The 15,606-nt window shown below is 50.9% G+C and overlaps 1 protein-coding gene and 1 long non-coding RNA gene across 2 annotated transcripts; both read left to right on the top strand.

Annotated features, from left to right (window-relative positions):
* The first annotated feature begins 891 nt into the window (after nt 1-891).
* LOC124675202 lies at nt 892-5,186 on the top strand. Its single transcript, XR_006993219.1, has 2 exons — nt 892-1,469; nt 2,713-5,186. It is a non-coding gene; the product is annotated as an uncharacterized LOC124675202 (long non-coding RNA).
* A 5,670-nt stretch (nt 5,187-10,856) lies between these two features.
* LOC124678047 (probable BOI-related E3 ubiquitin-protein ligase 3) lies at nt 10,857-12,356 on the top strand. The gene is made up of 2 exons (XM_047213987.1): nt 10,857-11,448; nt 11,557-12,356. The coding sequence occupies exons 1-2, from the start codon at nt 10,984-10,986 to the stop codon at nt 12,070-12,072; spliced, it is 981 nt and encodes a 326-aa protein (XP_047069943.1). The 5' UTR covers nt 10,857-10,983; the 3' UTR covers nt 12,073-12,356.
* The last annotated feature ends 3,250 nt before the right edge of the window (nt 12,357-15,606 follow it).

The raw sequence follows: 15,606 nt of genomic DNA, 5'->3' as shown, positions 1-15,606 counted from the left end.
CGGCGAAAATTGCAAATTCAGTTGTTTCTACTAGGCCTATCTTGAATCTGCTTTGTGGTTCGCGGTGGCATGGCCTGGAGAAAAGTGCAGGAAACCAATTAACACAACTTTGCATTGCAAGGGGACCTCCTGCAGCCTACGAAACACACCCTTAGTGAGTTGAAATTATGTCAAACATGTATATGGACTACCACTCGACTTGAAGTGCACATAAGATTCGTGTAACATGGACCAATTATGTAAGTAAGTATGGAGTAGTGCAAGTAATATAGTTATTATTATTCTGTTTCCATGTTTGTGGTTACGTCGATGTTCTATACTATCGACTGCATGAGTTCCTTATTGTGTGATCCGAAGGAAAACTTATTTGCATGTGTGTAATAATCAACAAAAGCCAGTTCCCAACATAGTCAGGCCAAGGCACGAAACTAGGAATTTTTGGCATTGGGTTATCTATATTTTCTACCTTTTCTAGCGGGCTCATGCTCCATAAATTAATATTATTTAACACTAGTTATTGAAGGTTTTACTAGCGTCATTGGGGTCATGACACCCTTGCTTATCAGGGAGGTCCATCGCTGGTCAGGCGTATGCATTTGCTAATTTATTGTTAATGGTCTTGTTTGTTTCTCACCATGTGCATAGTTAATGAGGACCCTGACAATAATGAGGGCACATTACTACAACATGTAATCCTGTTGAGTACCCAGCCAGGGGAGGGCATCCCCCGCGCGCGCAATTTGAGCCATTAGATCTTGGTTAGAAGTGATCAAGGCTGTCCGTTTTCATCTTTAGTCTCAGACTTTTTTCACCGTGCTCTGCCTATCCGCCTTTATGCGGCCCCATCCGTCGGTTTCAGCCCACCCCGACAGCTTGGTAAAAAAATCAAGTCTTCCCTCCGCCCTTCCTCCATTCTCCCCTAATTACCTTGGAACCCTAGATCTTGGGAGGTGCCCGGTGTGGGATGATTGATTCACTGCTTCCTCCCGAGCGTCTTGCCTAGCTCTGGCCGTCACTCCGCCCAGCCCTCTCTCTGGCCCCCGTCCGAGGGCAGCGGAGCTCGGCTCGGCCAGTCGGCCGGTGGCGGTGCGGATCAAGGCGTGGAGGCGGAGCTTCTAGGAGACGCGATGCGAACCGGGCAGCAAGATGCGAGGCCACTGCGACCAACGGCTTCTAGGAGCTTCTGGGAGCTGGCTACGAAGGAGGTCGGGAGAGAATCGTGTTGGTAGGGCTCACCATCCACCGATTGGTTCCGTCCTGGGGTGGTCGCGGCGCGGGAGGCGGCCATCCAGATCCGAGGTGACCGGCAAGTGAGCAGGCCCTACTGCACAGCCCGTCCCCAACGCGCAGGTGTTCGCCACCCATCGTCGACCTCCGTTCCCCACGCTAATGTTGTTGGCTGCGTCTTCCCAAGAGCTTGATGAGCTCAAGGCCGACAGACCTCATCCTTTCGGGCGTGAACTACACCAGTTAATCTCTTATCTATCACCTTTTCTCCTTTTCCGTATGCATCACTCTGTCCTGTGCATCTCATGTGTTCGGCAAAATGCCTATGGGTAATACAGTCAATGCATGTCTCTATTTGGTACCAGAGCAATTGATTGTTGTGTTTTTACTCTAGCAGCCAGAGTCTCCTCTCCACCTGTGTGTGCGCTCCAACGTGTTCCATGCTTGACCTTTATGTTGGCATGTCCTGTTAGAGTTGATTAAAGCAGTTCAACTCAATTGGCAGGATTGTGCATCAGGTCTGATTGGAATCCACCACCGGCCGCCAGTCCCTCCAACTCCCTGCCACACAACATCAAGAACTTCCACCACGCAAATGCGTGGACGTTGCTTCTTTAGACCAGTAGCCTCAATTCGTTCTGATATAGGGCCATCTGATTCATAAAATTTCTTGGGAATCACCCTATACTTATATGCACGTCGATGCTGTAGCTCATGTACGATTGCAGATGCTAGCAGACCAAACCTAGCACAAGGCTTTAGAGGCTAGCAAACCTGAGTTTTTAAACATCAGCACTACAAGTTGTTTTTCTGACCTTTTTCCCTTGCTTTCCTTGCTGGGAATACCCAGCGTATGTTTTCAAGGTCATCTCAATGAAATATCTGAAATGATTATTTTTCTAAACAATGAAAGTAGCTATTTTTTGGTGAAAATATTGTGAATATGTTCAATAAATCTTGATTGATTTTGGCTTGCGGCTAAAATATTAAATATGCCATCAAGTGAACTTAATCATTCCATGAATTTTGTGCATTTTAGGCAATACACACTTCTAACAATTATTTCCCATGTAATTTGAACAAATACCCTATAGGTCATAACGTCAGATGCAATGCCAAGCAGTTATAGTGATTCCTTAAAATTAGTTTCTGCATATTGATTGTTTTTCTTCTACTATTGTAATCTGAACAAACATTAGTTATTTATGGTTTGGCATGTAAGTATATGGCATCTGAATGCCAATGTTATGCTGACATTTACTTTAGAACTGAGAGTTTTCCACACAGTTTTCTCCACTTGAACCAATAATGAGCATCTATTCTATTTACATTGTTATGCATGTCTCTATTAATATGTTGTTATCAAGCAACTTTGATGCTGCAGAAAGAAATGAAAAGAAAATGATTTTACGAAAATTATTCTCCGATATCATGTTCTCTCTCAAAGTTCAATACACCTAATGCTCTGCATGCCCCTTTCTCTAGGTTTCCTGGGGGAGTTTTTCTGGAATTCAGCTTGCTTTGGCAGTGTCTTTATTATGCACATGGTAACGTTTACTTTTTCTAGGATCCATTGCCTTCTGAATAGCTGAATAAGTAAACAACAAGATGCTAAAAGATATCCTAGCTTTTATCGGTTTTATGGATTTCTATTAGATGGTACGTTGATAAACTGGTACATAGCAGATTCATTGTATCAAATATTGATGCATGATGATATGCTAGAAAGCATCAGAAGCAGCTTTCACGTATGTGAGGTTTAACCTCAAGGATATTTCTATATGATTTATACCGTTAGCTCTATTGTTTTGACCCATTAGCATCTTCCATTATTTTAACTCACTAGCACCTTGTGTTTAGGTAATATATGATTACATTAAGTTAGCACCTTCTATTTGCGCCACGTGAGGTTTAGTTTATACTTATATTTGATTACATTTAAGTTTAGCACCTTCTATTTAGGGAATATATTTTTGGTTGTCATACTATTTGTTGACCTAGGCAGCAATCTCAGTCTTTTATTCCCTACCCAGCTGTAATAGGATAATGTATGGAATATGCTGCTCTCATGTTGCTGAAGCTGAGATAGATCACAGTTTATTCACCTTGCACTTGGTCGCATGACAATTCCCTATATACTTACTGTAATCCGCTTAACTTCCCGTCCTTATGACTACAAAAATGTTTGCGACCATGCATGGTTGGACTACAGCTAGATCGCATAAATGCCGACATGGAGAAAAGCCTACCGGTAAGCTATCCTAAATCATGCTTCATTTTTCAAGAATTCCAGTGACGGCAGTTTTTGTGTTTGGCTATTACCTTTTATATTGAGAAAACAAAGGGACATGTATTCAGCTGTTGAACATCAGTTTTAGGCTTGATTTACCAGATGGACAGAAATTTCAGAGATTTGTTCTGTTCATCAGATTTTTCCTTGCTAAATTGCTTCATTGCTGGTAGACTTACTTTTAGAGCATGATAAGTACTATACTCAAGAAACCTTCCTTGAAGGTATACGCACCAATAGAGTTTGGTATGGTATTTGATTTGGATTCAAATTTCTGTTTGCCATCTTGTGTATCTATGAATCTGTGTTGTTTGCTATATGTGCACGCGAGATAGTTACAGGCGTATCACCTGTTGACACCATTTACATGTAAGACAAGCTGACCTCGAAAAGGATTCTGTGGACTGTCACCCCACTGTCAGCTTCTAATTGTCACCTCACCATGAGATTTATTTTAGTGGATCTAAGTCAAAGGCTATCAGGACTTACATCTATCTTTTAAGGCGGGTTCCAAATAACCAAAGTGCATTGTCTTAAGCGCACAATCTTGTGCACAAATCAAGCTGAATAGCGGTAATATTTCAGTCTATGTGCATACATGTATCCACTAATTATATAATCATTGTCTACCATATATCAAAAATTCAATTGTTTAGTAGCTAACTCAAGTAGACCAGGTAGTGTTCATGTGCTGCCATCTTGGCTTAGTACATGAATTTACATATTTTGGTTTTCATGACATGAACATACGTGTGAGTTAAGTGATCCTGATTGTTCTGTAGTTAACTTATGCTTCCCCGTGATTCATATGGGCACGGCAATACACCTTTATTATCATCACCGTGCATCCATACAAGTAATATTTCTTGGGCTTTCACCTTTCTTATAGACCCCTTTTGCCTCTTGCCAAATGAGTGAACTCTTTTTTGAGTATAATCCTGCTCAATGTTGCTTAGTACTTCGCTGAAAAAAGCGAGCTATGCTTAGTAACTTATTTGGGTGAACCTTTTTTGGGATCCATTTGACATTATCAATTCGATAACTTTGATGTTAAAAGATAGGAATAGCTAGCTGGTGATGTTACATATTAAGTTATTAACTATTTTTCCAGGATTTCTTGTGTCAGAGATTGTGAGGTTTCAAGGCTGAGGTACCTGTGAAAGATGACAAAACTGATGTAGCTTTTACTTTCATATTGACTTTTAAAATTATCATCAGTTTACCTAAGCAACTCAGGCCCCAACGAAATTGATGTAGCTTTTACCCGAGCAAATCAGGCTCCAGTAGGAATGCGGGGTACACAAATATTTTATGATGTTACAAGTTTTCAGTCAGTTAGGTGCTGATCTACCAATTCTATCTTTCTCATTTATCAGCAGTTATTTTGTAATTTGTTTTAGCAACATGACCAAACTGCTTGAATGAAGGCTGAAAGCTAGCCATGACTATCCAAGATGGAACTACGATGAGAAGTGGCTGGACAGCGAAGAAGAATGCTAAGGTTAAAAAGAAAAGAGTAACTTCTTGGAACTAGAAGATGGTTAGCTGTGCAAGTTGCTGCACCCTGTAATTCTAGGACGGGAAAGCTTCACTTCTCTAGATGTTGCGCTTCCAAATTGAAATTTTGCCAACATTGATTGATGTATATATTGGCTGGATACTTGATGAAGTCTGAATTAATTCTTTATCAAGGAATTAACACAATATGCATTGTTTGGTCTCTGTATAATATGTACTTAATATGTGACCAATCTTACTATGTTTGATTATTTGTTGAGGTACTCCAGTTGTTAACCATTTCCCTGCAAAATTGTCACTTTTTATTAGGTACCAGAGCAACAATAACTAAGAGACAACGCAATTCTATTTTGTTTATTAACCGGGAAAGACTAAACGTGTCATAGATGGCAAGACACGACCATAACACATGTGTATGGTAACCGGGAAAGGCTAAATGTGTTATATATGGCAATGACAGTGCGAAAACGCAATGTATGAAAAAGCGCAATGTAGACTCACATGGCTACCATGGAGTGCAAAAGAACGCAATATAGGCGCCCGACAAAATGTGTCATAGATAACAATGACAACCAAAAAAAAAACTAGCCTATCAAGGGGTGCAAGACTGCATTGTAGCCGGCGCGGCGAAGCGCGCATATCCATCTAGTTGTAAGAGTAAGATAGGTGTTGGATAGCCCCACTTAGGCCTCGTTCGGTTATTCCCTTCCCCAAGTGTATTGGCCGGGTTTCCCGGGGGTCAACGCGACGGGGATTAATTCTCGGCCCAACCATTTTTTTGCGTTCGGTTATACCCGGCCGGGTTCAATACCAGGCCCGAAACCCGTCAAATCAGTCAATTACATGGGGGTTAAAACATCCGTGTCTCCACCCGTGGATGAAATCCCGAGCGGTGACAGACACAACGCTGGCCCGGGCGGACTGGGCGGTGACCTTGGTCGGCGTCAGCTCCGACGGCGCCTCCGTCGGCGTGATCTGCCGTGCTGGAGCCTAGTCTCCAGCATCGACCGGTCCCGCAGCAGCCCATCCTTCCCCTGCATGCGGTGGCGGCCCGCGCTGCAAAGCTAGAACGTGATTGGCATTCGGTTCACGCGATCGCCGGCGTTCTCCGCGTTCCCGTGGCTGTCATCCACACCGAGCTTAGCCATGTTGCCCATCACGATTTTCCATCATTCACTCGCTCACCCAGCCGAAGCAATCGACCTGCGTCAGCCAGAACCGCTGCCGCCGTCGTCATCTTCTCCGTCTCCGGCCCCAGCCGCCGCCGCATCGTGAGGGACGCATCGGCCACCGCTGGTGGTGTTGGCGCTCTCCTGAGGAAAGGGCACGCCGCAGAGGAAGAGGAGGACAAGCGCTCAGTGCCCTGGATGCGTCGCGGTCACGGCGGCGAGTCGGCGAGAGTAGCCTGGTCGACCGAGAGTCGGCGAGATGTGTTCCCCTTTCCTACCAACCGAACGACAAAAACGGGCAGGGCCTACATCGTGTGCCAAGTTTTAATACCTGCAGGGATCTGGGTGTGGAGAGGGGTTTCACCCGATTCCTCGGTGGATTAATTTCACTAGTGGATTATTTCCGCTCAAACCGAACGAGGCCTTAAGAGATGCTGCGAGATCACCCTGTCAATATGTTGTCGGTATCTTCTCATAATGTCCTGACATTTACATGCATCTTTAGACCATGACAATGTCATGAAACGGATACAGGATAGTTAAGTTGGAGACACGAAACGTTATTCCGTAACTGGGTAATACGTGAAGCAAGACGATTTACTACGATAGTACAATGTTTCGTCAATAAAGATCTCCAACGACATGATGCGATTCGTGACCAAAAGAGTTTTTTTTTTCTTGATATGTCCACGTATGGTGAACATGTAGGGTTACACCCTAACCGTTTAGCGTCATATAGAAATGGTATGGTGAAATGGAGAATTTGAGAGAATGGTTCCGAAAGTGTTTTGGAGATTCTTCGAGGTGTTATGGGAAGTCCATGGAATATATTTGTGTGTGATGAAAGATATTTCATGTGACAAGCAATGTTTTATTGTTGAATGAAAGCAAGTAATTGACCAACTAATGGGGACCAAGGTGGGCCAGGAAGCCGAGTCAGCGGATGCTCGCCAAAAATAGCAGCATGCTATTGTGGGCGGAGGAAGGGGAGGAAAATTGCCTATATCCTTGTCTTTGAAGGAAAACACGAAAATTCTACAAGAAATATCTATAAAATTCCAAGGGTAGACGAATGTCTTTACTGGTAGCTTAATAACATATGATTGTACTTTACCATGTGGGTTAACATTGATGTGACTATATATATTATGATTTCTTTGGTTTTCTATATTTGTTTGAACCAACCACCCTACTTTACAGAATTACCGTGTCTTTCAACTGTCCGTTTTGCACTTGTATTTCAATCGTATCGTTGTGTTCTTGTTGAGTTTGTGCCAAAGCTAAACGTATGACTTCACTAGATTAAGATAGTATAGTGATATAGATAATTTGTAAAATATTCCATCAAATTTAACAATATTGACTTAGGCCATAGTTAAAGTGTGACTTCACGTCGGGCTGAACGTGTGAACCAGCCACGTTGAACTTGGGATAAACTGCAGTAGTAACCGTAAAGAAATCAAGTTACTGTAGTAGTTGTTGTTGTACCGTGTTGAGAAAACAAGAAGCTTTGAATACGTCTGGCCCTCGTGGCCCATGGGGCAGGAAATGTACTCCCAAAACGCAGCAGTCTCAACCGTTGCGCAGCTAAGCTGGCGCCGTGCATGGCATGCTATTCCGTGGACTGTTCCCGCCTTGATATCGGCACAGCACGGGGCGGGGGACCGCGACGACGGGCGATAGCATGCATGGCAGTACATGGAGATACACTGGGCGGGCGGACGTGCTGGACCTACCGGCGCGCTGTGTCCCGTGCAGCCCTGCGCCTGCGGTCCTGGATCTAAATCGTCTGCTGTTGCAAGGTTGAAAGAAAACAAACGCCATAGTTTTGTGGCCCTGTGGCGTGGGGTCAGGTCAGATCGATCAAGTGACCTGTGCGTGCCCTGTGCATGCATACTTGTATAGGGTCTGGTCCATCGCTGCCATACTACATTGTTGCGTGCTTGCGTAGTCTGTAGCAAGGAATCGTACGTGACGACGTATGGATGGATGGCAGCTGCTTCCCATCTCGAATGGTCCTGGCCACGGCACCTTCCCGCACCACAAGGTGGGCACGTAGAGTACGTACGTACGCGCCCAGTAAAGACATTATTATTCGGACGTGTCAACCCACTGTATGCGTGCTGCTGCCCGCTAGCTAGACACTGTGTGTTGGATCGGCAGGTCATAGGCATATGCATGTGGCGGCCATGTGTGACCGACTCCGCCAACTGTGCACGGCACGGCCACGGGTGGAGCAGCAGCAGCGCACCTATTACAACGTGTCGGCCCCTCCGCGCTGCTCGCCCGCACAGCTACCCCGATCGAGAACCGTACGCGTAGCAGCGGTGCATCGTGTCACGTCAGTATGGACGCCCGAGCGCACTAGCGTCGTGATCATTGCGGCTCGCTGCTTCGCCGGGGTACGGCGCCCATGCATGCACCATGCACAGGCCGCTACTATAGCTTGTACCGCATGCATCATTTACGTGCACTGTGCGCGGTGCGCCTAACCTCCACGGCTCCATCGTTTACCGAGTGATGCTGATCGACACGGACGGATGGCCGGACGGTCGGGGTACCCGGCCACAGCTACACAGTGCGCGCGCTCCCAAGGATGGATGTGTGGATCGATGGATCGGTGCACGCTGCGTTATGGGCGAGATCGCGACCCGTCGGCGTGGCCGTCGACCCTACGCTGTAGCAGTACCCAGCAAGCGTAGTACGGGAACAGATCACCCAACAGGGTCACAGCCGAGCCGAGCTGCCTCCTAGCACTTGCTGATAAAGGTAGGGCTGCGAAAGGACAGACACCATGATTAAGTCTGTCAACTATGTAATGCCTGTAGGAGCAGTTTTTTACCTGACAGCCCCGCGCGCGCGCGTACATGCATGCATGCATGTGTTGCGATTAATGTCGTCCATCCAGGATCGTGATTGTGTACGTAGGGCGGTGTCCGGTCGATGCAGTGCGCGCAAGCAGATCGCAGAGGTACAGCAGGTAGCAGTGGCGCCGCTCGTCACGCCATTCCCGCTGGCGATGTTTAATGCGCGGCCCGAGAGAGATGAGAAAGTGTAGAACTTCCTCCGTCCACAAATAAGTGCACATCTAGCGTTCTAAAAAATCCACAAATAAGTGTACATCTAGACTTCTTGGTATATTTTTTTTACATTTAGACCCCTAGTGCATGCCTTGATTTCAGCCACCATTAATTATTTTGGTTTCTCAATATTGTTTTATTGGTTACTAGCATGCACAACATTTATTAGCGCCTAAATCAAAGCATCTTTTTGATTAATGATCAGATTGATTGAAGGAATGAGATTTTTTTTACAAAAAGCTTAAGATCTCTTAGAAACCACGCACGTCCACTTATTTGTGGACGGAGGGAGTACGTGTGCACGGGCACAGGCGCTGCAGGGTTGGCAGCGTGGTGCTCCGTGCCTCGCCGTGCCGTGCCGTGCGCTGCTGGTCGCAGGCATGCGTGCCTCCGGGTCAGATCGAGTCGGGCCGTGCCAACGGGGACGGACGACCGACGGGTGCGCGCCTTGATGGATTGGCGGGAAGGACAAACGGACGGACTCGTACGCGAGATAGTTGATCTGACGTAGTAGTAAATGTGGGCACTGACCCGCCCTGGTGTTTAGTGCGCGGGATCTAGCCATAGGGAGCGGGATTAATTACCGGTGGCCGTATGGTCGAAGACTGACGCTGCCCGTGATTCACGCATCTAACTGCAGTTTGGTGTAATCACTTAAATTTCTGTACAACGTAGATCCGGGTCTGGGGGACACACATCGCGGTCACGCGCTTGGCGTTTCGGGAGGCGTATTCAAACCTCCTGTGCTGTGCGTGCCTGACCTGACCGACGAGGCATTCAATGGCACGCCACCACGTTAGGTTGTCTGACTCGGCGTGAGTGGGTGGGCGCGCGCGTCTGCGGCACCCTGCACCTTAATTCTCGGTCGCACCGCGCCGTGGCCTGTGCCGTTGAAACTGTTCCGCATCTCAAAATGCAATACGGAGTAGTAGTACTTTTCTTTATTGTATATTTGGTGGCTATCTAGATTTTGTTTAGTCAGTCGGTCCACTAGCAACAGTAGCAATGAAGCACGCAATGTTTGACAAGCATTTCCTCCTTCAGGTGAACGCTCATAGTATAAAATAAATCCAGTTGGTATTTCCGCGCGTGTCAGCATCCCTGTCACTGCAGCTGGACCACACAAATAATTCATGTTTAAATTACAGTAATATAAAATCGAGAACAGCGTAACCATCGGAAAACGTCAAAGCGCCGAGAAGTGAGAGGCCCACCTTCATTATGATGATCATGCAACCCCCACCAGGCCCACTCTCCACATCTCACATCCACGAACGAATCAATGGCCTCAGCAGGCAACAAAAAACGGGGCAGGAAAAAGAAAGCAGGAAAGAGGAAAAGCATTCCACACCGATAGCACCCCATTATTAAAGGCGCGGATGGGAAGAGGCATCGCATCCGTCCAAGCAGTCCGCTTTGGTTGCTGCCACCCCCGTCCGTCCCTCCGTCAAAATAAACAAGAGGCAGACAGCTTTTGTCCCCTTGCAGGCACCCAACGTGTCTCTCTTCCCTGCCACGCCGTATATATAACCACCTCCCCCATCATCCTCCACGCCTCCCACTCTCTCCAGCCGTTTCCGCTCCCCCACCCAACTCCCCTCCCTCCTCACACGCATCTCGTCTCTTTGCGTGACCTTGCCTTCTCCGCCCCGCTCTTCCATCTCCTCTACAAGATAGCGGTGCCGCTGCCATCGTAGCAATGGCAGTGCAGGCGCGGTTCCTCTCCCACGCCTTCCCCCACGACCTCACCGCCTTCAAATCAATGGAGGACCCCTCATCCCAGTTCTTCCAAGACTGGGCGCCCGCGGTGCCCGGGAACGCGAACACCACCGTCCTCAGCGACCTCCCGCGGAGCGAGCTCACCTGCAACGACAACTACGGCTTCGTGCCCAGGAAGCGCGCGCGGATGGCCACCGAAGAGCCGGCGGCGGGGCTCGCCGAAATCGCCAGGCAGCGCCTGATTCTGCAGCAGCAGCAGCAGCAGGAGGCGGCGGCGATGCACGGGCTGGTCCTGCCTTATGACGCGCAGACCACCAGGGCCGTCGGCTCCGGCGCGGCGTCCACCAGCGGGAGGATGGCCAATGCCGCCGCGGCCGTCTCGCAGGGCCTCACCGCGCTGCTCTACAACCAGGGCGTCGAGACCGACGCGCTCATCCGGCTCGAGGTATGCGCGCGCCTGCCAATCGTCTCGCTGCTTTTCCTCCTGCCCTTGTGCAATCATTTCTGGTCCACCCGATCATTTCTGAATCATTTCTCCGTGATTGTTGTACAGAGCGAGCGCATGCGAGCGGGGCTCGAGGAGGCGCGCCGGCGCCACGCGCGGGCAGTTCTCGCCGCCGTGGAGCGCGCGGCGGCGGGGCGGCTGCAGGCCGTGGAGGCCGACCTGGAGCGCGCGCGCTACCGCAACGCCGAGCTGGAGGAGCGGCTCCGGCAGATGACCGCGGAGGGCCAGGCGTGGCTCGGCGTCGCCAGGAGCCACGAGGCCGTCGCCGCGGGACTCCGCGCCACGCTGGACCAGCTCCTGCAGCCCGCCTGCGCGGGCGCCGTCGAGGCCGACGCGGAGGACGCCCAGTCCTGCTGCTTCGAGACCGCTGGCGACAACAACGCGGACGACACGGCGTGCAAAGTGGCCGCGCCGTCGTGCAAGGCGTGCGGCCAGGGGGACGCCTGCGTGCTTCTGCTCCCGTGCCGGCACCTGTCCGTCTGCGCCGCGTGCGAGCCCGCCGTGGATACCTGCCCCGTCTGCGCCGCCACCAAGAACGCCTCGCTCCATGTCCTGCTCTCCTGATCCGAGCCGGCGTACGGTCAACTTCGACGTTCTACCGTGCGTGTGTTTTGTTGTGCTGCGTGTAGTTTCGCCAGCGTGGCACCAGGGGTCAAGTCATCCAGGCATGTAGTTCCAAGTGCTGAATTTGCATGTACTACAAGAGCCTAGAGTAGTTTTTATTTTATTTTAGTTATTAGGTTTACCTGTTAATTTTCTGGGCTACTGACTTATTACTTTTGCTGCGGTTTAGTAAAAACATTTCCGTTGTTGGTGAAATAGTACAGCAGTTTCGGTTTCAAGAGTTCGTATTGCAAGTAGTACCAAAACTGTGTTAATTTTTCATCCCCTCCCGTGTGTGCGAAGATGCTCATCAGCTCATGGCATGTTGCGTTGCGCTGTACTGCTGATGGAAATGATCCGTTCACAATATCTTTATTTTGCGTGAGTGTCGATCTTGACCAGTCTAAAGATGCGGAGTACTGTGAGTGCCCACGCACGTCTGTTCAACGAGGAGCGCTCCGCACCGGCCGTACTAGGCGTGAGTTGTCAGTGTGTCGCGCGTCCAGTCCCACTGTCTGTTTGCCCACACCGCATAAATTGGCATGCAGGTACAAATTGAGATTAGCATTGTCGATCTGCGCAGATTTGACTTGTCCTGCGCGTCAAGCCATGTACTCGAACGTTTCACACACGTCAGGGCATCTCCAGACGCATTTTAGCGTCCGCGCGCGTCCGTTTGCGTTGGTCCTTTTGGTCGAAAACGACCGCGCGTCCGTTTGCGTCGGGGGTGGCTCCAGCGGCACGACGGATTTTTTTAGGATGAATCACTTTTTTTGAACTGAAACATAATTTACAAAAACTGAAACATAAACTTACATACTTGAAAACATAAAAAAAACCTAAAACGCCTACTGCTGCTCATCGTGGCCGTGCTGCTCCTCGTCGCTGTCGAGCAAGATGACCTCAGGTATGTCCCACGGCCGTAGCCATCCGGGGAGCGTAGGCCGGGCGCGATGGCGGTGCTCGAGGTTGAGGAGGCTGCGGCCGAGGCGGCGGTGGAGGCGCCCGTGGCCGCGGCCGTGGCGGCGGATGAGAGCCCAGCCGTAAGGCCGTTGCGGCGATGGGAGGCGCCCAAGGCTGTGGCGGCGGTGGAGGAGGCGCCGCCGAGTCCAGGAGCGCCTGTCGAAGGGCTTCATCCGCGGACAGGCCCGGCGGCATGACAGCGGTGGCGTAGCGGGGCAACGGCCGCTGGACAGGCGCGTCATACTCGAAGACGAGTAGGCCGACCTTGGCCATCTCGTCGTCCGTCATGTTGTCGGGGAACTCGAAGTTCCGGCCCTCCGCCATGGCCTGCTGCCATTCGTGGAAGACGAGGCCGACGTAGTCGTCGCTGTCGTCCTTCACGTCCTCGCTATGGTACGCGAGCGCCTCGATGTAGTCGTCGTCGTACATGGCGTAGGCTTCGTCGTCGTCGTCCTCATCCTCGCGGTCGTTGTGCTGCGGCTGCTGACGACGCGTCGGCGCCTGCTGACGACGAGCCGGCGGTGCGGGCCGAAGGGATAATCCCCGCCGCCCATGAAGCCGGCCCTTCGTCTCGCTGTCCGTCTCCGTGGACAGTACGTACGCCAACTCTCCGAGTCGATGGCGTACGCCGGATCGGCGAGGAGGTCCGCCGGCGGATATCGCCTCCGCCGCCGGATCTCCTTGGTCCGCTCAGTGCTCGCGCGCCGGTACCGGAGGGATGGGCACCCGGCGGCAGCCGAGCCGCCAGCCGCCGAGCACCCGCACGCCGGACCGGGCGTCGCACGGCACCCATTTGCCGTGCATGAGCCTTCCCACCGTGACGGGGAGCGGCACCTTCTTGCCGCCGCCGCCGGAGGCCTCGAAGTCGTTCTTCTTCCCCATGGCGCAGCGGCGGTTGTGGTGCGAGTGGAGTTGTGGGCGAAGGAGCAACGCGGCCGCCGGACTTTAAGGGCGGCCGCGCACGGGATACGATGCCATTGAAGGCGGCGCGAAGCCCAGCCGCCGCCCGCCGGTGCACGCGCTGCAACGGGAAGTCTGCGGCATTCATGGCGGCGCACGCGGAAGCGCCGACCGCGGAAGCGATGGCCGCGGAAGCGATGCCCTCCATGCGGTGCTCGGCTGCCGAGCGGGCCCGGTGGAGACCGCAGCGGACACTTTGCGCGTCCCGCGCAGCCGTCCGCCGAGACGCAAACCCGGCGCATATTTGGGCCAGGTTTGCGTCTCCGCGGACGGCCCGGTCACTTTGCGTCGTGCCGCTGGAGACGGTGCCAGACGCATTTACGACCAAAGCGGACGCAAACGGTCGCTGAGCGACCGTTTGCGTCGCGCCGCTGGAGATGCCCTCACGTGCCTACTGCCTGTTTTCACCGCCGGCTCCGCCTTCAAGGCTCGCCCCGCCCGTCCCATCCATTTACCTGCAAAATTAACAGCTCACACCGATCTGCTGGAGTTAGGGCATCTCCAGCGGGGCGACGCATATTTATGTCCGTTTGCGTCGGGCACGGACACAAAAAACGTCCGCATGTCCGCGTGCGTCTGCCCTTCTCCAGCAGCAGAGACGCATTTATTTGACCGCATGCGTGATTAGAGAGGAGAGAGAGGGAAAGATTCTGTTTGTGTGGCTAGTAATAAGCGCATGCGTGATTAAAGGAGGAGAGAGAGGGCTGCATGCAGCCCAACCGGACACAAACGGACGCGCGAACGCGTCCGCAGAGACGCATTCCTGGCGCATATTTGGTCCACGTTTGCGTCAGGACGGACACTGCGGATGTTTTGCGTCGCCGCTGGAGGGCATTTTTTGTCCGCGCAGACGCAAACGGACGAAAAACGTCCGTTTGCGTCGCCCCGCTGGAGATGCCCTTACAGCTCAATTGCTCGGTCTTTTTTTTGAACAGGGATTGGGTCCTGAAGGACCGAGAAACTATTGATAATAAGCGGTAGAGTTACAATTTGTAATACAAACCATAAGAAAAATAGCAATTACAACCAAGCCCTCACTATTTGCAATAAGAACCCTAGGTCTAAAACCCATAACGCAATCGGGTCCCACTCCTTTTCCACCGCATCGTTGCCATGCATCACAGCTAAGAACACCGTCACCAGGGACGCTACCACTTGGGACGGAGCTCCAGGAGCTAGCTCTAATGGAGCAAAGAGGCCTCCTTGATGACATACCAGCCTGGAAGTTGTAGAACACCTACAACTGATGGTCGGAGGAAACCATCGCCGGCGATTAAGGGTAGAGGGGTCGCCTTTCGACCATCAAAGGCGACAACCAAGCCATGACTGCCGCGAATGCCCTCCGAAGAGAAGCTATGGAGCTCCCATGCCACTGGTCCGCCATCCAGCATCCAAGGAGAACAAGCTCGCATCCCTCAATGTCACCGTGATGAGAAAGACGGAGCTTGAGATCTGAGCCAACACCACCATAAGAGACCCCAACCAAATCTTGCAACTCATCCCTCCCTCCACCTCGATGACTAGGATGAATCAGTATAAGAAATTTGGGGCCTTCTACTTTATTGAGTGAAG

The sequence above is a fragment of the Lolium rigidum genome, chromosome 7 (genome assembly GCF_022539505.1).
Source record: "Lolium rigidum isolate FL_2022 chromosome 7, APGP_CSIRO_Lrig_0.1, whole genome shotgun sequence".
Taxonomy (NCBI): domain Eukaryota; kingdom Viridiplantae; phylum Streptophyta; class Magnoliopsida; order Poales; family Poaceae; genus Lolium; species Lolium rigidum.
This window is presented reverse-complemented; position numbering and strand designations above follow the sequence as displayed.